The sequence below is a fragment of the Heloderma suspectum genome, chromosome 3 (genome assembly GCF_057233095.1).
Source record: "Heloderma suspectum isolate Gila_16-S chromosome 3, 16-S_ref, whole genome shotgun sequence".
NCBI classification, from domain to species: Eukaryota; Metazoa; Chordata; class Lepidosauria; order Squamata; family Helodermatidae; genus Heloderma; species Heloderma suspectum.
Window position 1 is genome coordinate 212529045 of NC_139460.1, and position 26767 is coordinate 212555811.

A 26767-nucleotide genomic window follows, 5' to 3' on the forward strand; every position below is an offset into this window, starting at 1 on the left:
TACAGATGGAATCCCCCATTATATCAATAGAGCACATCGGAAAGGTAGGACATACAACATGCTGCCCCCTCTCTACAGTAATGGTAGCTCCTTTATGGGCAATAGTGCAAAGAGTTCAGCAAGGAGCTGGTGCAAACCACAGCTTATCGCAGTTGTTCAAGTTTGTTCAAAGTTTGATTCAATCAACAATCAAAGTTGATTGTTCAAGAGACTGGCAGATTTGCAACTCTCTTTTGGAACTGATTAGGGCAATGAGTTAGAACTTGAATACTTGTTGGGAGGTAAAATGCATGAACAGCTTGATCACGTGGTGAAATCAAGACAGTTTGACACCCTTGATGTGAAAGGTGGGTTAAAAACTGTAATTTGAATTGGTCGATTGTATTGCTGACACTACAAAGAATAACCACAAATCTGTCACAATTGTCAGCAGTAATTTTAAATCTACAACAAAGAAACATGGTGGGACGCAATTATTCAAGCCTAAAACTCAAACTTCCAAATACATATTAGTCAATGATATCTTCTCACTGTTCGTTGTGTGTGTTCCTGTGCTTGTGTAGAAATTGGATGGCTGATCTCTCTGGATCTTGATTAAAGGAGATGGGCGGGTAAGGTTACGCCTGTCTCTTTCTGTTGCTTTGATGCATGGACACCATTGAAAAGCCACCCTGAAACCAGAGCGGAACCTGTAAACGGGTGCAAACATAAACCAAGTGTTACATGGTACAGACATTTTCTGTCAAGGGCTTCATCCTCTTGGGGGCCATCTTTCAGAGGCCACATGCCATCAGTGGTGTGGACCACAGCCAAAAGAGGTTGAAGCCACCCCCTTTTCTCTCTCTGCCACCCCCCCTTTTTCTCTCCCTTCCTGTGTACCTCCACACCCAGGAGGCTGCTGGGGGTGCGAGGAGGAACAGATCACGCTTGCCAGAGGTCTGAAAATTCTTCAAAGGGCTTTTGAAATTGGGCTCTTGAAATCAGTCTGAGGCCTGCATGTAACTAGGGCCACAGGTTGCTAACCCATGGCACAGACAGAGAGTAATGGGTTGTCTCCCATGACGGTTGGCAATGTAACATGGTAGACATTCAGAGAAGAATGTAGTCTTGTGGAGTGCTTTAAGACTACAGTCCTACCCTGCTTACTTGGAACAAAGTCCCATTAGACTCAATGATAGATTGTGCTGTGAATGTGCTTTCTGCTGTGCCCCTTCACTACCTGAACCCCTTTCTTCCTTTCTATCTGATCTGGTTTGTTAGCCCTTAGCTTTCCCTTTGTCCAGTTATGTCACCTATGTCTTGGCTTGCCTGACCCTGTGGCTGCTTTCTGAAATGTAAATCTGGATTTAAGAATATCTATAATATTAAAGAACACCTTGGAAGGAATTATTTGGAGTAAATCAGGGGTGGGCAACACATGACCCATGAGCCGCATCTGGCCCTGCGGCCTTGAGTGTGCCCCTTGCTGCCCCCGATCCTCTGCTGCTGAAATCTGGTGGTGGCGTTTAAAAAAGGATGGTTTGAACTGCTTGGAGACTCAAAAGTGCCAAAATGAACTTGTTTTCAAGCTAAATACTGCTTTTTTGAGTCTCTGTAGCACTCTGTGGTCAAATTGTGGCAAATCGCTGATTTTTTTTTCCTGCTGTGCCATCAAATGTTGGCAGCAGAAATGTGGCTCTTGGGCGGGGGGCAGGAGGGAGGTACAGGGGCTGGAAGTTGGCCCCTGGACTGCCCCAAGTTGCCCACCAGTGGTGTAAATGATTCTAACTCCCACTTAACATTTATTTATACATATTTTTATATTGTCCTTCAATCATATTTCCAGGGCAGTTGTATTCACTGAATGCATGTGCTACTAACCTTTGATTAAGACAGCAATAAATAATTGGGCTATATATTGCAGAGCTCATGGCAAGCAAAAATACTGCCAGATATACTTGTTGAATGTATTTCTCCTTTAACAAGCCTTTCCAGATGCTCCCCAAGATGAAGAAGACATGATAAGGAAACCAAGAGATGGCAAATGTTATCACAACTGCAACCATTGTCCTGACAAGCTGGAAAAGTAAAAGGAATGTTTTTACTGCTCTGTCATTCTTCCTCTCTCTAATGGAGACAACTCATGAAGCAGTCTGTCTTTCACTGGCTTTTGTTATTGGTCCAGAGCCTTGATCAATGGAAAGAAATGGGCTTTCTTCACATGGAGCTTTTATCCTGTGATTGAGATTGTTCCTTCATGGAAGTTTGCAGGCTCTTTACATGACGCTGTGAACTTTCAGGGCGTCTCCTACACTAAATGCCCTTTGTTCTGATTTTAAATATATCGCAGATAATGGGCTATCAAATTACCCCCCCTTGTGTTCCGCTTGAGTTCCCGCCATCATAGAATAGTAGGGTTGGAACGGGCCTACAAGGCCATCGAATCCAACCCCCTGCTCAATGCAGGAATTCAAGTCAGAGCGTCCCTGACAGATGGCTGTCCAGCCTCATCTTGAATCCCTCCAGTGTGGGAGAGCCTACCACCTCCCCAGGTAATTGGTTCCATTGTTGTATTGCTCTAACAGTCAGGAAGTTTTTCCTGATGTTCAGCCGAAATCTGGCTTCCCGTAACTTGAGCCCATTATTCCGTGTCCTGCACTCTGAGATGAAGAGGGGCTGCTTGATCAATGAAAGATATGGAAGACTCAGATATCATATGGGGAGAAGGAGGGGGAAAGGGGAGGAGGAAAAGGAAGCACGTGAAAAAGGGAGTCGTTGTGATCCTGCATTTAAAACAGAAGTAGAAAGCCCCGTTTTAAATGCAGGATTTTAGGCTGGTGTAGAGATGCCCATGGTGGAACCAGTGAAGCCAGACACAATGAGGGAAGACTGCGATGAATGCAGTGCCTGTGTTTGTGGGACATGGGTGCACACAGCAATTTGGCCCCAGAGTCTCTTGAGGCCAAACTAGGCTATATGTTAAATGCATGGTTGTATTTGCATATTATCATTATCGTTATTATTGTTATTCTTATGTACTGAACAAAGTGTTTATTACAAATAAAGCAAAAACATTTTTAAAAGTCAGCTTGCTCCCTTTGATTCCAGGGAATGTATTTGCTAAAAAATGTATATACTTTAAAAGTTATTCTAAACAATTGAAATACCAGCCCAAAACTGCAACCATGATGAGGAAGGAAAAAAACACAATAGACACACAATTGTATACAATGCAGAATTATTATAACTTAAAATATAAATTACTAGCATGCCAAATGTGGGGGAGAGAGGGGATAACAATACAAGTGAGTTAGCCATGCTAAACCGCCTTTTCTTGATTTTGGGGGTGGGTGGGTGGGAGGAAGATCCATTTATAGAAATACTAAAAGGAAGTCCAAAAATTGATAAACCAAATTGCTATATCAAAGGATATTTATTATGCAGGACGAATATCCAAAGTGCTTATCCGCAGTTCAAAAGTCTCAGAGGTGGAAGCTGTGTCGTACTTGAGGTGTGATTGGTTCGTCATCCTCTCTGGGAATGAAAATACAACTATGCAGCGGTATACATCTTGGCGTGGGTTCATGTTACCATCTCACCAGAGGCAGCCATTCTTAGTTAACGATGACTAACCTTTTTTTTAGCCGTAATCTGATGCTGGTTGTAGACCTTGTTAGTGTGATCTCCAGGAACAGCGTGATTCCACAGAGTAATTCCTATTGCACTGTATGTGACAAAAGTCACTGTGAGAGGCAGCAGATAAACCATTGCAATGACTGTAATGTGATACCTAAAATGAAAAAAGTGCTGAGCATGAATGATCATGGAGTTCATTTCCCAGTTAATGTTTCCCTTACTTTGGTGAGAAGTATTGGTGTGACTCACAGCAGAGTTGCTTTATATAAAGTGTAGCAACACAGCATTTAGTACTGGAGGCAATAAAAACAGGCTAGCGGCAGTTGAAAAGAAGTTCAAATCAATTTACTTTATTAGTGCTTTTATACACATTGTCAGAGACAGCTATCTTAACAAAGTTTAGCTACAAACACCCCCTAAAGCTGGGTGTGTGAGTGTAAGTAAGTGAAGGCATGAGATATGGTTACTTGCTTCTTTCAGGGAGAGACCACATGACATTTGCTCCAGAGGCAAGAGGAAGGAGGAGGAAGAGGAAGGGTAGGGAGCAGGATACTGGAGCTACAGGATGTTCTCTATCTCCCCCTGGAGTCTGGAAGCATGCAGAGTTGTTTCTATTATCCAACGTTAAGGAGGTGGCCACTTACACATCACCCCAAAATGCACGACTGAAACAGAGGAACCAATTTGCATAACACTTGCATATGCTAATTTATATAGAAAGATGCAAATTTAGAAATATCTACTGTAATTTAAACAGAAATAAAATACATCTCACCACATTGAGGAAGACTGACTAGGTGGCCTGTGTGTCTGCCCATTCTGCTGTCCAGGGCAACTTCAAGGCTTCGGCTGCTCTCCCCACTTCTTATGGTTCTTGGACTTTAAAACAGGCTTAGATGGACAGCCCACCAAAGAGAAGATGCCTTCCAATAGAGGATTGTCCTCTCACAGCTCTTCAAGGAGAGGAATGTCCTTTGTAAAGTAGGACACCTGGCCACCCTAGGGTCCCTCTAGCCCATGGATGTAAGCTGGTCCCCTCTCCCTGAGAACTCTGCCTGTGTATGCTGGAACTCTTGCAGAGAATTCTTAGCAGCATCAAACTACAATTTCAGTTATGCTGGGTATACAAACACAGAGCAATGATACCTGGTTTCAACAATGGAAACCTGCAATTATTTCAGCTAACTGTAGCCAACAGGCCACTTCAAGTTTTTCTTTATGCCTTCCACTTTCAACGCTCATATTGCTAAGTCTTTGGCCCAACTCACTCTTGGCATTCCAATCTGCACAGACCATTTGTGCATAAAAACTATACTCATCTCGTTCATCTGTGCAGCCAGAAATCCTATATATCCCATTTGCTTAGGGTAGCCACGGGTCCTACTTTAAAGAGGACCATACTCTTTTTGAAGGGATGTCTGTTCCAAGTCCAGTTCACATATAAAGAGCCTTAAGAAGGGAGCGCAGCAGGGGCCTTGAAGTTGCCCATCCACAGTTACCACCTGAACAGCAGACTGAGCAGGCACGCAGATCACCTGGTCACAGTCTTACCACTATGGTGAGATGAACTGCATTTCTATTTCAATTATAGTACTTCTTTCCGAATATGCATATATGCATGTCTTCAATCCCAAACATATCTTTGGCAATCCTTCCAGAAGCCAGGAAACTATAGGACCTGGTTGTGGCATTGTGGTTAAGGGTATTATACCTGGCTGTGAGTTTTACCAGAAAGGCCTTGATTCAGATCTCAGTTCAGCCAGGAATTCACCAGCTAATAATGGTATGTGCACACATTGTTTCTAAACACAGGAGGGCATTTATGCTCATTTGTTCCAATGTGTTGCCATCTGCACTGTTAAGTGGATGATTTAATCAGATCCCGACTAACAAATATCTGTGTTTGTGTCGAACCGGAGTAACTGAGTCTGTTGATAATATATTCTTATATTGTAATTTGTATAGCGATTGGAGAGAGAGGCCAATTCTCCTCTACTAAGAACTCTCCCAGGAAGAGCGGAGAAGAAGGGAGTCATGGCTGACAGAGAGGGAAGCTCAAAGCAGTCTTCAGGAGACAAAGAACAAAACAGACCGCTCCCTCAAAGGGCTATGGGGGTCACCATGGCAGGGGCTGTGCTGCCTACGGGCCAGGGCAAGAATTGTGTGTCCAACTCTGGCAGCTGTGTAACTTTGCCCGAAGGCTTCACCCTCGACAGGTGCGTAAGGCTTTGTTGTATCAAACTAAGGGCTCTTCCCAACCCATGCAAAGCTGGGTCTGTTTGCTAGTTTTATGTATGTATGTATGTATGTGTATACACACACACACACACACACACACTGATAAAAAACCTGCTGGTTTAAGACCAGAATTAAGGCTATCTCATATTGGCTCAAGCTCCACAAAGCCAGGAAACTGGGAGCTAAGGCTGATGCCTTAAAAGATGTGCCCTGTGATCATTAATTTCGTCAGAATTTGAAAGAAATATATCATATACTGAGCTGCGGCTTGGAGTAAAAAGCCAAATGTGTCAATTTTCAGCACTTTTTAACATGTACTTATGGCAATATTTATTGGATTGCTTTGAAATTTTGCACAACTGTAGACTTCAAAGGGGAGATAATGGACACCAAGTTTCACTTTATTAACTAAAGAGGTGTCATTTTTATAAGCAGTAGAATGTTGAGGAACCTTTTTGTGTGTGACTCCCTTTGATACACATTTTAAAATAATTTAAACAGAAATAGAATATATCTCACCATAGAGAGGAGACCTGCTGCTCTCCCTCCTTATGGTTCTTTGACTTGAAACCAGACTTGGACTGGAGAGCCCTTCAAACAGAGGACTGTTCCCTATAAAGTAGGACACCTGGCCACCCCTACTGTGGTTTCCTTCCACTGCTTCCATATTTTTTCTTATCAGAAAGAAAATGGTACCGGAAGAAAACACAGAGTAGTTGCACAAGGTGTTCTGATTGTTAGCATTAGGAGCCCTCCGCCTGAAAGCACCCTTGGTTCGAGTAATTTTTGCTGCTCCTCTTCCTTTTGATAGGAGGGGAAACCCAGAGATGTCTTGAGACATTACAATAGTTGGCTTTGCTGTTTGTGGCAAAGGGAAGCATTTAACATGTACTGCGTTTTTTCTTGTCCTTCATGCATTCTTATCTCTTCCTGTGTCTGTCTCCACTCCTTCCCCTTTGGTCTAGGGAAAACGAAAGTAATCAAGTACGTGTGCAGAAAATTGTAATGCATGAACACAGTCTTAGGACATTTCCCTGAGAAGGGAAATGGTCAGATAAGGCCTATAAGGTCTTTATAACTTTTGTGCCTGGGAATCTGACACAGCAGGTAGCTCACATTTCTAATAAGAAGTGCACGCCTGTCAGGTAGGCCACCATTATTAGCTAGTGCGTTCCTGGCTGAACTGAGATCTGAATCAAGGACTTCTACGGAAATCTTACAGGTCCTAACCACAATGCAAACAAGAAGTGAAGACATGCATATATGCAAATTTGGAAATATTTACTATAATGTAAATAGAATGCAATCCATCTCACCATAGTGGTAGGACTTTGACCAGGTGATCTGCATGCCTGCTCAGTCTGTAGGATTTGTTTGCCTTAGGTGACAGCATGACTTGACTGGCCTTGGATACTGTGTGCCTTGACTTGGAATTGGGGGGTGAGGGGGATTGCTGCTCTGCGTTAGGCAGCCAAATGTCTTGGGCTGGCCCTGCCACTCAGTTAAACTTGGGGAAGCCTGAAGGGTATTTAACTTGCAATCCTTTACACACTTTTCTGGGAGTAAGCCACACTGAACTCAATGGGATTTACTTCTGAGCAGATAGCTATAGGGTTGCACTGTTAAGTAACTTATGGAGGCCTGCTTGGACAAAGTTTGAGGATGATGGTCTAGAGTTTCTGAATACTACCTTTTTAAAGAGCATTCCCTTATCTCTGAATGTCACAGTCCAACCAAAGACAATGGAATCCTTTCATTTCAGAAAACTGCAATGACCACTTAAAATAATCTCCAAATTATCTCCAGATTTATTAATATAAGAACTGTCTAGTTTCTCTCTACTTCTGCTTTCCACCTACCAAGGAACTTGTTTTACCTAAAGGCAGAGACACATCTGGATAATAGCTAGATTTTAGATTTTTAAACATGGGGGATCTATCAGTGCAGTTGTTATTTCCTCCCACATTCTTTCTTAAGACTGTGACTAAGTACAGACTTCATGGCTTCAACACCAGCCAGCATTTTTCCTTATCCCTCCCCTTTTGCTTTGTTTACTATCTGGAGCTTGAAATTTTGCACACTGTTTTGTGATATTTTAGTTGGTCTAATAAAGGCATTGCCCTAACATGGATTTTGGCATAAATCCGCACCCATTTATCCTTTATCCTGCTCCATCAGTGCAAAGAAGATATACCACTAAAGCTGTTTCTGGATCTTTTAACAAGTAGTTCTGAAAGCAGATTTACAGGGGAAATGGTCAATAACAGAGCATTCTTGTGCCCACTCTTTCCCTTAAATAAAGAGCATCAGTTGCCAAAATATATTTCTGGCTTAAACGTTTGAGAAGTTCTTACGTGAGCTGATAATTGTGGTGTGAGCCACCCGGCCATGTAATGATACATTTGAGTGTTCCGTTATCCATCCTTACTTCTGAATAAAGGAACTGTGGAAAGGCAAGTCCAAAAGCCACCAGCCAGATGATTCCTATGATCACTTTGGTATTCCCAGCAGAAAGTTTTCGCTTGAAAGGATAAATTATAGCCACAAACCTGAGAGAGAGAATGGACTTATTCATTGTAAAACAACAGCAACAAATAATGCAAACATTATAGTGGGCGAAAACTAGATCCCATACACATTAGGTTAGATCCAGGATTTGCCTTCCGTGAGAGGAAAGGACCTTCTGCAAGAGGAAGGGCTCTACTTGTAGAAGGTTCCCCTGCCTGATTTTTGGGGATCCCCCCACACCATAGCTCACCCCCTTAAACAGGGTCTCTTGACTCTGGTTTGTATGATCACTGCAGCCCAGTGTGGCTTATTTAAGCCACGGTGGGTTGTAGCACATGCTGGTGGCCGTTTTGAATATTCAAATTCAATCCCCTGGCAGAGAGTTGTCATGGTTTGCTGTGCCATCAGAACCCAGGTAGCAGGGGTTGCTGGAGGGGGAAACAACCCTCAAATAACCCTACAACAGACCATGGGCTGCAGTGATTGTGCGAATCTGGTCCCTGTGGAGCATTTTTGGGGGGGGGACTGCCATGGGAAGGAGGAGGTGGCGAAGTCCACTTCTGTCAGTGCAGTTGATCCAGCAGAAATCTGGATCCAACCCATTTTTTCTGTATTGGCTATTTAAACATTTTTGATATTGATGAAGTTATGCATTTATGTAAAAAGAAATGTCAGGATCTAAAGGGCTGTGTGGTGAGCTCTGTCTGTGCAATGAGACTTCTGAGAAATTTGGGGGCCTTCAGGGGTGGCCTCTAATGTTATCTTTAAAAAGCTGCGATCGGGGGGAAAATACATGGGCTACCCTTGCATGCATTTTAAAAAAAACCTCTCAAGTTCTTCCCATCTCAAATTTGAAGAAATTTGTGAATGTTTGTAAATATTTATTAAAAAGTGCACAGAGGTGAAATTCTCACCCATCCCTGGTCATGACTAACTCAAGTCCTATTGATTTCAGTGGGTCCACTTTATGTATGGCTAAGTCCGGACCCATCCAACAGCACAAGAGGCGACTCTACACATGGACGTCACCAGATGGTCAATATCGAAATCAGATTGATTATGTCCTTTGCAGCCAAAGATGGAGAAGCTCCATACAGTCAGTAAAAACAAGACCTGGAGCTGACTGTGGCTCAGATCATGAGCTGCTTCTTGCAAAATTTTGGCTTAAATTGAAGAACGTCGGGAAAACCACTAAACCGTTCAGGTATGACCTAAATCATATCCCTGATGAATATACAGTGGAGGTGAGGAATAGATTTCAGGGATTAGACCTGATAGACAGAGTGCCTGAGGAACTCTGGACGGAGGTCCGTAACATTGTTCAGGAGGCAGCAACGAAATCCGTCCCAAAGAAAAAGAAATGCAAGAAAGCCAAGTGGCTGTCTGATGAGGCTTTACAAGTAGCTCATGAAAGAAGGGAAGCGAAAAGCAAGGGAGAAAGGGGAAGATATACCCAACTGAATGCAGAGTTCCAGAGAACAGCAAGGAGAGACAAGAAGGCCTTCTTAAATGAACAATGCAAAGAAATCGAGGAAAACAACAGAATGGGAAAGACTAGAGATCTCTTCAAGAAAATTGGAGATGTCAAGGGAACGTTTTGTGCAAAGATGGGCATGATAAAGGACAAAGAAGGCAGGGACCTAACAGAAGCAGATGAGATTAAGAAGAGGTGGCAAGAATACACAGAAGAACTATACAGGAAAGATCTGAATGTCCCTGATAGCCATGATAGTGCGGTCACTGAACTTGAGCCGGACATCCTCGAGAGTGAAGTCAAGTGGGCCTTAGGAAGCATTAGTAACAACAAAGCTAGCGGAGATGACAGTATTCCAGCCGAGCTATTTAAAATCCTAAAAGATGATGCTGTTAAAGTGCTGCATTCAATATGCCAACAAATCTGGAACACTCAACAGTGGCCACAAGACTGGAAAAGGTCAGTTTACATTCCAATTCCAAAGAAGGGCAACACCAAAGAGTGTTCCAACTACCACACAATTGCGCTCATTTCACATGCCAGCAAGGTGATGCTCAAAATCCTACAAGCTAGGCTTCAGCAGTATGCGAACCGAGAACTGCCGGAAGTACAAGCTGGGTTTCGAAGAGGCAGAGGAACTAGAGATCAAATCGCCAACATTCGCTGCATCATGGAGAAAGCAAGAGAATTCCAGAAAAACGTCTATTTCTGCTTCATTGACTACGCTAAAGCCTTTGATTGTGTGGATCACAACAAACTCTGGCAAATTCTTAAAGTGATGGGAGTACCAGACCACCTTACCTGTCTCCTGAGAAACCTGTACGAGGGTCAAGAAGCAACAGTAAGAACCAGAGATGGAACAACCGATTGGTTCAAAATTGGGAAAGGAGTACGACAAGGCTGCATATTGTCACCCTGCTTATTTAACTTATATGCAGAGTACATCATGAGAAATGCCGGGTTGGATGAATCAGAGGTCGGAATTAAGATTGCCGGGAGAATTATCAACAACCTCCGATATGCAGACGATACCACCCTAATGGCAGAAAGCGAAGAGGATCTCAAGAGCCTCTTGTTGAGGGTGAAAGAGGAGAGTGCAAAAGCTGGTTTGAAACTCAACATTAAAAAAACGAAGATCATGTCATCTGGCCCTATAACTTCCTGGCATATAGAAGGGGAAGAAATGGAAGCAGTGACAGATTTTACTTTCTTGGGCTCCAAGATCACCGCAGACGGTGACTGTAGCCATGAAATTAAAAGACGCTTGCTCCTTGGGAGGAAAGCTATGGCAAACCTAGACAGCATAGTAAGAAGCGGAGACATCACCTTGCCGACAAAGGTCCGTCTAATCAAAGCTATGGTTTTCCCAGTAGTAATGTATGGCTGTGAGAGCTGGACTATAAGGAAGGCTGAGCGCCGAAGAATGGATGCTTTCGAACTGTGGTGCTGGAGAAGACTCTTACGAGTCCCCTGGACTGCAAGGAGGTCAAATCAGTCCATCCTAAAGGAAATCAACCCTGACTGCTCATTGGAAGGACAGATAATGAAGCTGAAGCTCCAATATTTTGGCCACCTAATGCGAAGAGAAAACTCCCTGGAAAAGACCCTGATGCTGGGAAAGACTGAAGGCAAAAGGAGAAGGGGACGGCAGAGGATGAGATGGCTAGATAGCATCACGGATGCAATGAATATGAACTTGAGCACGCTCCGGGAGAGAGCGCAGGACAGGAAGGCCTGGCGTGCTATGGTCCATGGGGTCACGAAGAGTCGGACACGACTGAACGACTGAACAACAACAAGTCCAGACCCAACCCATTATGAACAAATTATCTTGGTAACAAAACTTTTTTTGAAATTATTAGGAACTACAGATAAATCCAGCTTTTTGTTCTGTCTTATTTTGTGGAAGCCTATCTACTTGTTGGAGGTGATGGTGGCAAAGACAGCTTACTTTTCTGCCACCGTTGCATCTGCACTGTGGTGTATAGCAGAACAGAGTAGCAAGGAGTCTGCTTCATGAGCCCCCACCCCACTGCACCCCAGAGTGAGCACAATGAAACCTTGGCAGCCTGCCATGACTTATTTGTTAGGTGCGTTGCAGATAAAGTTGTTCACATCTGCTCCAACTTAAATGCCACTTCAGCTGCAGCAGAATTCCTGGATTTTCCAAGACAACTTTCTTATTTTATTTATTTCTTATGTACCACTACCGCTTGGATGAATTCCAGCTATTGCTCTCTACTGACAGGATGCTGATTATCTGGATCCATTTGAATCTGGCTTTTGTGCTGGTTCATTTTGTTAATATATTATTTGTTATTCATATTTACACCTCGCCGTTCAGGCACATTATCAGAGCGGCTTACAATAAATAGACCATAAAATAATTAATACATAAACATGAGCTAAAAGCCCCATGGTTTGGGGACTAAAACTGCCCTGGTAGCTCTGGTGGTCAATCTACAGGAGAGGCTGTGGCCATAGTTATTCTCTTTCAGGTTGTTTCTGGGCACAATTCAAAGTGATGGTTTGACTCACAAAGCTATACTTGTCCAGGGATCAGAGATTCCAAAGGACCAACATCTTCTATACAAACCTGCCTGTTAAGATCATATTCTGAGGCCCTGGTCTGGATGTCCCTGCTTTCAGAGGTTAGGCTGGTAGTAGTGACACGATACAGAGTCTTTCTTGGGTGGTGCCATGAATGTGCAATCTCTCCCTCCACCCCAAATAACCAGCCAGCACCTTCACTTTTATGGTTTAGACACCAAATGAAAGCTGTTTTTTTCTTCTTCATGCTTTTGACATGCCAAAACACAATACTTGCTGATATTTTAATGCTGCTGCTAGTTCTTGTCATTTGTATTGCATGCTATTTAGGCTGATTATTTTTGGATTGTCTCTATTTAATTTATGTGTATTTTATTGTAAATGGCTTCATCCTGGCTTGGAAACTTCGTTGAAGACCTTGTAAGCTGGAAAGGCAGATTAAAACATTTTTCAGTAAATAAAATAAATAAATACAATATGGCTGACACATGGTGTTTGCTCCATGTGTACTTGTACCTATTTTAATGTTATACTGTTTATAATGTCCTTGTTAAGGTTTTATTACTCTGCCTTGTTGGCGTTTTAGCAAATAAGGTGGTACATTAATCCTAATAATATTATTGTTATTTATCTTGCAGTCTTGTCTCCTTCATATGGTGTGTTTCTACGTTGCTTGCCATCAAACCAAGGGAGGCTGGTGGCTCTGATTTTGGTGGGGCTGTAAATCCATTCTGGGTTTAAGCGGAACACTAAAGGAGCTATCTAAGGTGCTGAACCCTATCCCTAAAATAGGTTCAGAACCTTGGATAGCTCCTTTAGAGTTCTGGCTGGATCTGACTGAAACTCAGAGTGGATTCACAGCCCCACCAAAATCGGAGCCACCAGCCTACACTGCATCAACTATCTCTAATAGTAACATAGAGACAAATGAAGTATTGGTAGGGGGCCTCTCCTTTCCCCAATACACATGAAGCAGCTTGCTGCATGGAGCAGTTACCACAGGGAGGCAGTTTCCAGCATACAGTGAGCCCCAAGACATTTTTCCACCTGGGGCAAAAGACAAGATGGCATCCCTGCATCCCATGTACAAAGCTGACTGGACTGGCAGCTGAATCTTACTTCAGTACTGCTCAGGTTCTGTGCTCAGGGTCTGTGCTCAGGTCCCATGGAAGACTGTTGAAGGGACAGCAGTCTTCCATGGGACCTGAGTACAGAAAACTAGCTTAGGGGATCCACAGTAGACTGGCTGGCACATACAACCCTGTCCTCCAGTACCTTATTGCTGCTCCCCATCCCCAGCATTTGCTGCCTGAGGCGGCTGCCTCACTCTGTCTAATGGTAGGGCTGGCCCCATTTCAGTAGCTTCCACATTGTGTGAAGGAGCCCTCAATTAAACAGAATAGTTCACTGAAATTGGGTAATATGTTTTGTGACACTATTGAACACTCAAATCATGTTGACATTTTTCACAGGCACTTCATGACTCAATTTTCAAGTCAGGACTGATTTTGCTCCACCTATTACCCCTGTGGGACAAAAGGGCAGACTAAATGGTAATTTGTATGACCTCTGAAAAATTGTTTTCTCTCATTTTTCTTTCAGTAGATCATGGCGATGCATTTTACCATGGGCCTAATTTATTAAGAAGTGGAAATGTTATGACTCATTTTCCTAACACAGAGTGTTAGACACTCTGTCTAACACTTGCGCCTTGCAGTTCAAATGGCATGTTGTTGGACGTTTTATCTCACACCTGTCCTGAGCAGTCATGCCAGACTGACTGAGACATTAGTAGGAGGGCAATGGCCTGTTTTATAAATGTGCTCTGTGATATTTGCACATCCATAGCATAGGTCACATCGAAAATTACTTAAAAAACAAAACAGTAATTGGTGTCAAATCATTAGTGTTGCTTACTTTTTCCAGAATGGGTAGCTTTTTCCAGAATGGGTAGCTGGACTTGACTTGCTAATGTCAAGTCCAATATTTATAATTCCAGGGCTTTGTATACTTTCTCCTGCTGAGAAGAGTTATGTAAAATGTTCAATAGCTATTTTCTGCCTCTAGTTAGTTAGTCTGGAGTTGCAGGAATGCGTAAAAGTCCCTGAGGTGCAAATCTGTCCTGGTCAATGTATGCATAGTATAAATTGGAGAGTATCATAGTGTTTTACCTTTTTGCACAATGTTTAACAACGTTTAACCCTTTTAGCTTGCACTCCTATACACACTTACTTGGGAGAAAGTCCCACTGAACTAAATGAGACTTACTTCTGAGTAGACATTCATAGGATTGCACTGATAGACTGCAATCATATGCACTCTTGCTAGGGATTTAGTCCCACTGAAATCAGTAGGAATTACTTTTGGGTAAACATGCATAGGGTTGCATTGTCAGTTGGCTGAAACTTAGATTCAAAATTTATGCTTTTCAATTGCTTTCTTTTTCATAACATATGAGAGCCCCTTTGCTTGGAATATGTCCAGAGTTTTATAGAACATAAAGAATATTTAGTGATGCAGACTTTTTTTTCCTAGCAGGGCTCCTGCGCCTTAAAAAGCTGCATGCCAAGCAGAAATTTAGCAGGTGAAGCTTTCCCCTTCATAGTTTTTGCATGTCAGAAAAGGCTTTGTCTTCTTGTCACGTGCAGAAAAACAGTTTGGCATCCCTAATCAGAACACAAGGACTTATAGCACATTTTTGTAAACTTATCCAAGGAAGATTAACTTAGCTCACCTGTTTTTCTGACATGTTTTATAACTTCAGTGACTTTATGAAAGGCAGAAATTCAACAGATGCAGCCTCCCCAGCACGAAGAGGTGTCAGTCATGCTTCTAAGGCACCTGGAAGAATGTGCTGTTTGGAATTGGAGTCCCTAGTTACAAGGGCTGGCCCTACCATTTGGCAGAGTGAGAAGACTACTTCAAGCTGGGACGGGGGGGAAGCGAGTCATGGAAAGTGTTGGAGGACACAACTTTGTGTCCTTGCCACATGGCTTGCCCCCCTAAGCTAGGTGCAGTGGACAATGATGTTTCTTCACCAGGTAAGATTTAATTAACAGTCTGGTTGGCTTCTGTATATGGAATGGAGTGTGGGGGGGCGCACCATCTTGACCTTTGACTCAGGCAGCAAAATGTCTTGGGCCAGTCCTGATTACTGGTACCTCTATGCATTCTTACAGGCATAGAGGCATAGGATTGTTGCACCAGTCACATACCGTGGCAGCATGGGCGTCTACTGGAATTTTTCCGGGGGGTGGGTGCAGTGGGCAAAGCTGCACAGCAGTTTGTAGTAATTCACGTGCATAGTGCATGCCACTCCCACACATCTGTACACTTCTGTGCTCTTTGTTGCTTAGTGTCACATTCTATGACATTTAGAAGCTTACACAGAGTAGTAGAAGGTCCTGGGAATTGAACAGCACTAATGCGGAAGAGTGTTATATTCAAGAAGCATCATGAATGCCAACAAAAATGTATTTGGAATGAGGGATAAAAGAAAACACCTAGGAACAAGAGACACACTCACCCACCCATCAGCACAGCTGTCTTAAGAATATCATATTGTATATTCTATGGCATCACTGCCCTTATAACATTGACAGTTTCACATGACTCATCTTAGAATATTTTCCTTCTTTTTGGAAACATTGGTGAACACTGTCTAGAACAGTCTCCCCCAACCTGGTGCCCTCCAGATGTTTTGGACTGCAACCCCAGCTTTCTGGACTATTGGCCATGCTGGCTGGGGCTGATTGGAGTTTGATTCCAGAACATCTGAAGGGCAGCAGGTTGAGGAAGGCAGTTCTAGAGAGTAGCAGTGGAGTCTGTGGGGAGTATCTTTACAAGTGGAAGGAGAAATGAGTATGCCTGATCAGATTTTAGGGTTCTAGAGGAGTCTGGACTACTCGCTTTACTTTTCACGTTGTTATCAGCCACTTTATACACCAGCTAACAATACAACTTTTGCATGGCATGAATTTTGAACTACAGCAAATTGCATATTTTTCCTTGAACTGTACATTCTGTGTATGGTTGCACAGTTTTAAAAAGCCCTGATAGCATGAGAGAACAGGTCTACCATTTCTGATGGATCTGGTGACTGAGCAGCGATAAGGCCTGGTCACCAGGTCTACCAAGATAGGTAGATCTAGCCTCTGAGAAATTTGTACCAGGTCTACTCCTCTGTTGTTTCTCAGTGGATAAACCTGGTGTCCAGACAGTGTCTTTCCACAGCTGAGACCCTCAGTTCTTTCCATGACTCCCTTCGGGCCAAAGGCCATTACAGGGTTGAAGGGCATGGCTAATATTGGGGTGGGGGTGCAGTGACCAGCTTCCAGCCCACTGATAGGCTCTGCTCTACAGGCAATGCATCATACAGTCAGGTACCTTCACAAGAGGTTTCTTTATTTCTACAGTAAATGAGAAAACATTGTGGAGCTGCATGGTACACTGCCTCAGCTCCAAGGCCAGCACTAAGAGAGAGATGGGGAAAGCTTGGGTGTCCTGCAAGAGCTAAAAATGGCAGGTTCTCTTAAAGCGCGCTCTCTCTCTCTCTCTCTCTCTCTCTCTCACACAACAACCAGTTCTAACCCTTAATTAATTATACTGCTGCTACAATAAATTTCACTGCCCCATCTGCATTTCCCTAAAACACCAACACTGGGCTATGTCGCAGAGTTGACATACACTACTCTAACACACACCCTCCCCCAAATAACAACAACACTGGACTATTTTGCATGACTTGTGTAATGCCCACTTTCTCGGCCACAGCCCTGCCCACTGCAATATGGGTATTATAATGTTGAACTTTGTCTACACACATTGTCAAGATAAGTTTTTAAAATGTTTATAAACTCAGAAAAATATATTAACAAGAACCTGAGTTAGAAAGATCATGAACTCTTGTCTTGGCTGCTACCTTTTGTTTTCTGGCAGACACACTACTGCCCAAACTCCTGGATTTCTAAATTGTTTTTTTCTGGGACAGCAATTACTTCCTAATAGGGAAGACCCCCAAAAGGCTTAACACACCCAGAAGGGTTAACACACCCAGATGTTGGTATGCTAACCATTGCTGTGACCTCATTCATTGGCAGGCTAGTTTCTCATGAAATGAATAGGCAGAAGAGTAGCTGCACATTTTGCCACTTATCTCGAGTTCTACAAGGGCTAGAGGCTTGCTTTAAAAAAAATGAAAGCTGGGAATCTGGAGACTATAGCTCATCTCCAGGGGGTCAATTGCCTAGGGATGTCAGAGAATTCCACCACAGATCTCGGTGAGGCCGAATGCCGGTGCATTCGGCCCTCTGAACTCCGTGGCGGAATGTCCTGCCACTCCCCACCCCCCCGCGGATCCCCCCCGGATAAGACCTACCTGGGGTGGATGTTCCGGGCGGCGGTGGTTCTGGCGGTGGCTTCGGCGGCGGCTTCGGCGGCTGGTCTTCCGACCGGCTGCTGCTGCCGCCATTTTCAGTCTTGTCTTTTTTTCTTTTTTTTTTTAACAGAGACGTGATAGGCTACGTAAGTTTTTACGTAGCCTATCACATCTCTGGGGAAAAAAAAGACGAAGAAAAATAAGGAACGCAAATGGCGGCGGCCGTAGCCGCCGCCATTTGCGTACGCGTTTTTTTTTCTCCTTACCCAGAGCCTTCCGCGGCTGGAAATCCGGCTGTGGACGGCCCTGGCCTGGGTCTGGCTGGCTGCTCCGCGGAGCTGCCGCGGAGCACAACCAGCTTTCGAGGATTCTGGGGGGGAGGACTGGATTGACTCGCCCCCCGGCGAGGATTCCGGGGGGAGGGACGGAGCGCCTCCCCCCCCAGCGGAACCCGGCGGAGCCAGGTAAGCAGGGTTTCATACACCCCTACAATTGCCCCTCCTTGAGGACACCCATGAGCATGGATGAAATTTGGAATGGCTATCCTCATAATGTGAGTTAGACATATCTCCCTTTCCCTTACGTTCTCTTTCAGCACTTCCTCAGCTTTTGTGGGTGAAAGCATAAGGTCTTATGGTGCTTTTACAAACCAACATCAACAGCCCAATCCTATGCAAGTTTACCTGGGGGTGGGTGAATGTTATGCCACAAAAAGCCGGTGTACATAAGGAGTGCATCTTTCCTTGTGATTCTGGGACTGGCAGGGATTATCCTTTCAAGCAACATCCTCTTCTCACTTCCCACATGAGTGACGTTCCTATGTTCTCCCCCCCACCTCACCTGACCTGTGGGCTGGAAAATAACTCATTGGTTCACTTTAAATTAAAGTGAACTTAGCCTGGGGCCCATGCCAGGTGGAACAGGCTGGAAAGCCAGGGATTTCCATAGTTGCAGCCAGCGAGGGATGCTTTACAAGGCAGGTGCTCCTGCAGGCTACCGAATCCAAGGCCTAGCGGGCTGCGGTGCTTCCAGGTCTACATTCCACCATTTGCATTACAGCCACTCTCAACTGAGCTTGATGGAATCCCTCCCCACCCCCAGCCCAGGTTTAATTTACTGACCTCCCCTGACTGGGCCTTGCCTGCCCATATTCTGGGGAATTAGAGTAGCCGCAGATGGGGCAGGCGTGCTCAGCATAAAGTGCTGTTGGCACTCTCAGAATAGAGCTACTTTGGCATGGAGGAGGCTGGTTGTGCCTGTTACTACCTCTGTCTTACAAGGAGGTGTTGCCTCAGTGCTGGTTAAACTCAAGGGCTTTCCCCACACCTGTGTTGAATTTACTGACCCCTGCCCTGTCCTGAGCCTTGCCTGTAGTAGGGCTGGAAACTGAAAGCAGAGCTAGATGCGGCAGGCACAGCCCTGTAACTGCTCTCAGAATTACATCATGACTGGAATTGGGGGGGGGGAGTTGCACCCCCTTGCCCCTATGAGCGGATGCCCATGCCTGGCAGCATGTGTGCATGTATTGTTGCTTTCATGGTGCATGACCCCACCCTGCAAAGCGACATATGTAAATAATACAACCCCACAGGCATGCAGGGCCAATCAAATTGGTCTTCCTTGCCAGATTGTCACCATCCCTCCCAGTGGGGTGCTGATTGCATGCAAAAGACCCTATGATTCGCTCCGCTCCTGTGGCTGTGTTACACACAGGCATTCCTTTGCAGCATGGGATTGCCCTGTGTGAAAGCAGCTCCGAAGCTGCTGGGAGGCTGTGCATGTGTTCTCAGTGTGTGCTGTTTTTTTAAAAATAGGTAATAGCGTGTACAATAACACTGGAAATGTTGGCTGGCAGTTTCAGTGCTCTGTTAGTGCAAAAGCAGAAGTGAGCAAATGCTTTCCCATGGCAATTATTAATCAATACTTGAAAAATATAGTATCTATTCAGTGTTTTGGGATTACTGAGGGACAAACTAGACATTATGCAGAAATTACCAACTTTGTTTTGTTTTGAAACGGAACAGCAGCCTTGGAGGCTGTAATTGTGAGTGGAACACTGGAAAGTGGGGAAGGGTCTGTTTAACATTTCCCGCTCATTTGCTGCTCAAAATCCCCCCCCCAGTTCCTTTCCCACCCACAAGGGAAAATATATCAGGTGCCTTTATAAGGGACTTATATATTCTCCCCATGGAAAGAAAAGCAGCTTGGGGAAGAGTAATTCTGAGAAGATAGGAGAAAGCAGTAGGGGAAAGGATAAAGCAGTCCCTCCTCTGTCCAAACTGGCAGCTCCTGGTGGCTGCTTTTTAGTGAAAAGAGAGAGAGAAAAAGAATAATAAAATATTGCATGAAGTTCACCTATCTCCTTCCCATTTAGTCTGTCCTTGAAATACTTGGTTTTACCAGCTAGAATAACATGACTGCTAATTATGATGATAATAATTTATAATAAGAGTAAAATGAATATTTTTATTTTACAGCAACAGTGTCAGAAATTGAGATAAACTAACAGTGCCATCCCATGCAAGAAGTGAACCCCACTGAATTCAGTGGGACTTGCTCCCAGGTAAGCGTGTATAGGATAAGAGCCTGTACACACTAGGGTATACACACTGTATACGCTAAGGGAGGCTCAGTAAGGTTATGGTCCACGTAATAAAAGTGGAAGTTCAGTTTTTCTTCATAACTAAAAATAAAATTGAAAAAAAACATTAGTTTTATAGATTCTTTCCCAAGAATCCCCAAAGAGTAAATGTAGAGAAAATAAAATTAACTGGAGTGGAGGGCTATTTTCTAAAGTAGATTTTTTGGCAAGCTCTAATAACATACGCAATATATCCATTACCAGCTGTCCTTGATTTTAAGCCAGAAAGGGCTATCTCTAAAAGAAAGCAATTCCTCTTTCTCGAAACCAGATTTATTTCTGCTTGCATTATCGATGGCTACTATCTACATCACTGACTAATAGCTTTATCTGTATACAGCTTGTATTCTGCAAGCATAGATATGTTTTTGGCTACCACTGTAAACTACCTTTCCCTCAGTCTCTGAGGCCGATTCACATTTGTGAAAAAGGAATTCTTACGCCCCTACATTTTGTCACATGCGTGGTTTGGCTTGCTTTCTGCTAGATGCTACTATGCGAGAGAATTTGGATGGCTCATTCCATGCTCCATCCCTTCTCCCACATGAGCACATTGTATACACAGTTGTTGTTTTTCCTGAGAAGTTTTTGGCTGACAGTACAATTCTGTGCATGTCTACTTAGAAGTAAGCCCTGCCAATTTCAATGGGACTAACTCCTAAGTAAGTGTGTATAGGATTGCAGCCACATTTTAAGTCGTGTGTACCCCCCCCCATTTTTTGTACTTGTGCAAATCTCAGTGTTCACCTGAGCACACAGAAACCATGCATCTTACAAAATATTTGTAAGACTGCCTGGAAAATAAAGAAGCCCAGGGAATAGAATGGAACTTTCTAAAAATGGTCAAGATAGTAGGAGCTATATAGTAATCAAAATTCTGTAATCAAATCCTTTTAACTATTGATTTGGTTATGATAAACAATTTTCATACAGTTAGATTTTAGATTAGTAGAGAATTCTATAGCTTAATGATACATTGTATGCAGTGAATATCCCTCAATCTCCCATCATTCAGTTCCATTGGTGGCTGGATCTACAGCAGAGGTGGGGAATCTTTGTCAGCCCAAGGGCTCTGGGCAAGCACATTGGGGGCTGGTTGCCAGCAGTGGGCAGGGCCATATCCCAAAGTGGGTGAGGATACGCTACAGCAGGCATGTGACCCCCAACATGATTGCCCAGACCCCATTCAGTCATGCACAGTTACACACACACTCTTTCAAACGTACAGCACACACAAAACACTTTCTCTCTCACACACAATAGACGCTCCCCCTTCTGAAAATGCCCCCCACTGCAAACAGGAAAGCCTCTGTTGGCACCAACAGATTGCCTGGGGAGAGGTGATTTTCCAAGGGTGGGGGTGTTCACAGTGCTAAAGAGGGGAGGGTTAGCCAATGGAGGCTTTTAGCAAGTCTAAATGTAGTGTGAGAGATGGTGGGAGAAGCAGTAAAATTTCTTATGTCTGAGCAGCTGCTGATCAGAGATAAGGCATTTTCAGCTGGGGTGGGGACTGAGGAGAGGGGTGAGGCTTGGGAAAGAAGCTGGTTGGCTAGATGGGGACTCCTTGTGATCTATAGTCATCCTGCAGGCTGGAGGTTCCCCATCCCTAGTCTATAGGGTCCCAGCAGAGCAGAAGGCAGCAGCCCCACAGTGTCTAGGCTCTGAGGCAGGCAACTCCAAGGGACAAGAGAGAGGGAATCCCACAGCTTAGAAAGTGGTGGTGTGTGAGCGAGCAAGGAAATGGATGTATCTTACCAATGCACCTTGCAAGTCCCCTGCCTCCCATATTACAACTTTCAATGCAAAATAATTAAGGATCCCCAGCTTTCCTCCCCCAAGTTCCAAATATCTGTGCAACATGTAGGCTTTTCTGTCTAGTACAATATGATACAACTTCACAATGGTACTAAATCACTATATCATGTCTGCAATTCTGTACCATAATGAGAATGAAATGTACTTTCCCCATCTGGTATGAAACTATTTGGTTCAGGTGTGCTAAACCAGGAACAAAGCTGTATTGTTCTTATAGGGCTACATCCAACGCTGTGTGAGTGGATTTCTGCTTGTACAACAAAACCTTCCTTTCCCCTCCTCTCCCCAGCAGCCAGCAGTTCTGAGGGGTCCTCTGGAGCAAATTTTGGGGGTGGGGGGTTGTAGGGGAGTTAAGGAATCTATTCCATTGATGGATGCCATTCCATTGGTGGATGGACACTATTGTGGATGCAACACATATATATTTATATACCACTGAATCTAAAAATGTAAGCAGTTCACAATAAATTGGTTTGAACTGGAAACAAAGAACTTTAGTCTTTGAACTTCTTTGAAGTTACAAAGAACTTCAGTCACAGCTGAACCTGAACCAGAAACTGTTTTTTATGTTAAAGGTTTGACTCTGTTTCAGTTTCTTGACATATGTATATCTACACCTAGATATATAATGCAAGTTTCTAAATGCAGGTTTTGAAAATTCACTGGAAGAAACAATAAAGAGCATTGTTTGGCTGGAAGTTTGTTTCAGGTTTTATAATGTGTACTGTTGCCTGTGGCCAGGAATTAAGAAAGTTGCAACACAGTATCATCTGTTGCCAGATGATGAGACGTAGTCCTAGACAGTAGTTTTCCTGAAAAACCTATTTGAGAAGGGTTTGAAGGCTGGTGGGCCCTTGTCCCACTCACCTACACCAAATGACCTGTCAGGAAGTCTTGTTATCCCAGCTCACCACACTTTTCCCTTCCACCTCTGGGGCAACTGGGGGGCAGGGCAGGCAAGAATGTCCTAAGAGGCCTGAATTGACCCAGGAGTCTCCTGTAGCTGACTCCAAAATAGAGAATGAACTGTGTTTTTTCCACCAAAGCTATACTGGTCCTTTTTGCAAGTAACACCAAGTCACTGTGGGTTAATTTCACTGCAGGGCTTTGTGGAGTGTGCTGGCCACCATTTTGAATATGCAAGTGGTAGTACCACACTCATAGTTTGTCATGCTGTGTGAAACTGGCGTCTGGGGTTGTTTGTGTGGGGGAGGCAGCAAATAATCCATAGCTTGTTTTATGGTTTTTTGAGGGTTGTCTACCTGCTCAAACAACCCACACTGGCTTCACATGACACAGCAAACATAGCAAGCAAGGACGCCTATGGGCACCATGCAAAAAGGGTACCTGCGGCCACCCGGCGTGACATGACAGTCCCCATGGCTAAATTAATACCAATGTGCACTCTCTCCCTCTTTTTAAAAGCAAGATTCTAGCCAGTGTAGCTAAAGATAGGCTTGAAAAAGGATAGACTTGGATAATGTCTGGTGAAATCTGAGGAGAATACTTCCAGTTGTTGTGACATGGGACTTCAGTGCCCTGGAAAGCACCTTGCTTCTCCTCCTGATCAGCAGAAATCAAATCAACTACTTAAAATAAGCAGATTTGCATACAATGGTCACAGAATTTGAGTAAAGTTGGCATGGATTTTTTTTTTTAGTAACTAGCACAGAATGTACACCACTGAGATGCCCCCAAGTACCCAGATGTTTAGGATAGGATTAAGTAATTCACAGTGCAATCCTATGTCTACTCAGAAGTAAGTTTTATTTAATTCAGTGGTACTTATTCCAAGGTGTGTACAGGACTGCAGCCTTTAATCCTAACACACTTACTAGAGAGTAGGTCCCATTGAACTCAGTGAGCCTTGAGCAAATATGCCTAGGTATTTCTAACTAACACTATTTCCATAAGTAAATAATCTACTTTTGTACAAAGCAGAGAATTCAACTACTTTTTTTGGTTTGTTTAATACTACTCAGTTCTTTAAGCCCCACCACAAAGTTATACTTAAAAACAAATACAGAATAACCAAATTTGGCTCAAATGCAAAACTCTTCATCATTGAAATCTCTTACCTCTCAGCAGCAATAGCAGTCATAGAATAAATGCTCACAAACATTGCTGTAATAGGAACAAAGTTAAGAAATTGACAAAATCCTTCATCGAAATACCAGACATTGTGGCTGGCATAAATAAAATTGAAAACTGTGTTAAAAGCAGTCGTGAGCAGGTCAGAGAGAGCCAGATTAATAATAAAATAGTTGGTAACAGTCCTCATCTGTCTATGAGACAGGATAATCCAAATGACAGTGCTGTTGCCCACAACTGATGCAATGATTATAGATAAATAGATGATTGCCCAAAGAGCTATTTGCCAGCCAGGCTGAGAAAATGCAGTTGATGCTGTCTTGTTGGTATCATCTTCAAAAATGCTATCTACTGAAACATTGTTAATGTCTGGAGAGGAAGCTGTCTTCATATTTTTCTTCTGTTCAGTATTGGAGAACTGCTGCAAACTGGATGACTTTCTTCCCACTGGATGATTTTCTAGCATTAGAGCGATGAACTCATAGTTTGATGTATTAAATCTAGAGGTGTGCCTTCAATACATTACAAGTTGATTTTCAGACATGGAACGTAACACCAGAGAGAAGTGATTACTGCTCTTCTATACCTCCATCCATCAAAAAATCCATTTGAATAAATAATGACATAAGAAAATGTATGCTGGTGTTAATGATGAATAGAAACACCAGATCTGGGATGAGAAGAATTTTCTTAAAAATCAACGTATCTAACTATTGTAGCTCTAGTAACCCCCCCCCCCAGACCTTTAGTTTTTAAAAAGAAGAAACTGATACTGCAGCATAGAGTTGATGGACTTTAGTTCTCTCTTCCTGAAACATTATGGAAGCAGCCAAACAGGAAAAGAATTCTAGAGGCTCAACTTTTTGAAAAGAGGTGGAGAGACAAGAGAATACAAAGGCTAACTATCATCAAATCAGATTTCATGAAGCTAGCGTTTCTTTTGCCCCTAAACTTTTGCAGTAATCTTCATGAGTCTATTGCTCTCAGGTTTAAACTATGCATCAAATCAGATTTCATGAAGCTAGCGTTTCTTTTGCCCCTAAACTTTTGCAGTAATCTTCATGAGTCTATTGCTCTCAGGTTTAAAGTGAACAGTGTCACAGATATTACCGTATTAGGACCAAGACTTTTATTCCTTGCATATCCACATCTCACATTTGACTTCAGGGGGAGTTTCAGGAAGCAGAATTTGGCCTGTAGAACATCATAAATATTACAGGAAGGGATTAAGAAAACAACTTCAAAGCAACTACATACAAGACAGTAAAATGGTTTAGGAGTGAGAGGGACATTTTATTTAGGAGCAAGAGGGAATTTAAAATTTAAATTTAAAGCTTCACACAACATTTCTATGTAACTTACAAACTTGCATACTGCATTGTGAACGATGCCTGGGATCCAGCTGCTTTGCACTGTATTCCGCTACCACACCGTTATTTATTGATGAATTTATAACCATACTTTTCTTCCAAGGCGGCCTATGTGATCCGCCTCCTCTCCATTTTATCCTCACAACAACCCTGTAAGGTAGGTCAGCCTAAGAATCAGTGACTGGTTCAGAGTCACTCAGATAGCTCCATGGCCAGGTGGAGGCTTGAACTCGGGTCTCCCCAGTCTAATGATGACACCACAGTTGCTCTCTAACCACCAGTTCCCTTTCAGTAGCAGTCATCTGTACCTCCTGAAAAACTCAAACTCGGAGGCCTCTGGAGTGGCACCCCATGAGACACAAGGGGCTGCCACTGGAAGGAAATATTGCCCCCACCTCTGCCCATATGTGAGCCTAATTGCTTTTTGTCATTGCACAAATGTCCTAATAAAATGGTATTTTATTGGTGCTCTGAATTTCCTTCCAAGTATCTCAACGTATCAATTATTTTTGGGTAATATACAATGCTAGTCCTACTTAGAGTAGATCCACTGAAATGGCACAAGTTACGTAGTCTTTAAAAGTTCCATTGTTGTTATTTTTAATTGTAATTTTATTATTCAGAGGATTATCCCCTTTATTGTGTATTTATCTTTTCTCTGGAATTTCTTGGATTATTCCAATGCCCAGATAAAGCATTATCCTGAAAACATTCTTAAGAGTTCCTGTATAGTTAATTTGATTATTCAGTTTTTTGGAGAGATTATTGCAGAACAGCATAGCCTCTTCTTAAAGGCATTGAATGAACCTTCAACACCAAAATAGCTAGAATGTGCAGGTGTACAAATATTATTTCAAGTATTCTATGTTCAGATCGTAAAATCATTTGAGCTACAACATGTTGTTGTTTATTCGTTCAGTTGCTTCTGACTCTTCGTGACTTCGTGGACCAGCCCACGCCAGAGCTTCCTGTCGGCCGTCGCCACCGCCAGCTCCCCCAAGGTCGAGTCCGTCACCTCCAGAATATCATCCATAGCTACAACATAGACTATATATAATCCATGAAGGCTTATGCCATAATAAATTGGT

General features: G+C 43.3%; 1 protein-coding gene across 1 annotated transcript; it reads right to left on the bottom strand.

Annotated features, from left to right (window-relative positions):
• Positions 1 to 425: 425 nt before the first annotated feature.
• Positions 426 to 24849, bottom strand: TACR2 (tachykinin receptor 2). Its single transcript, XM_084845453.1, has 5 exons — positions 24297 to 24849; positions 8208 to 8402; positions 3613 to 3769; positions 1861 to 2057; positions 426 to 689 (listed from the first exon to the last, which is right to left on the bottom strand). The coding sequence occupies exons 1-5, from the start codon at positions 24773 to 24775 to the stop codon at positions 491 to 493; spliced, it is 1227 nt and encodes a 408-aa protein (XP_084701579.1). The 5' UTR covers positions 24776 to 24849; the 3' UTR covers positions 426 to 490.
• Between the last annotated feature and the right edge of the window lie 1918 nt (positions 24850 to 26767).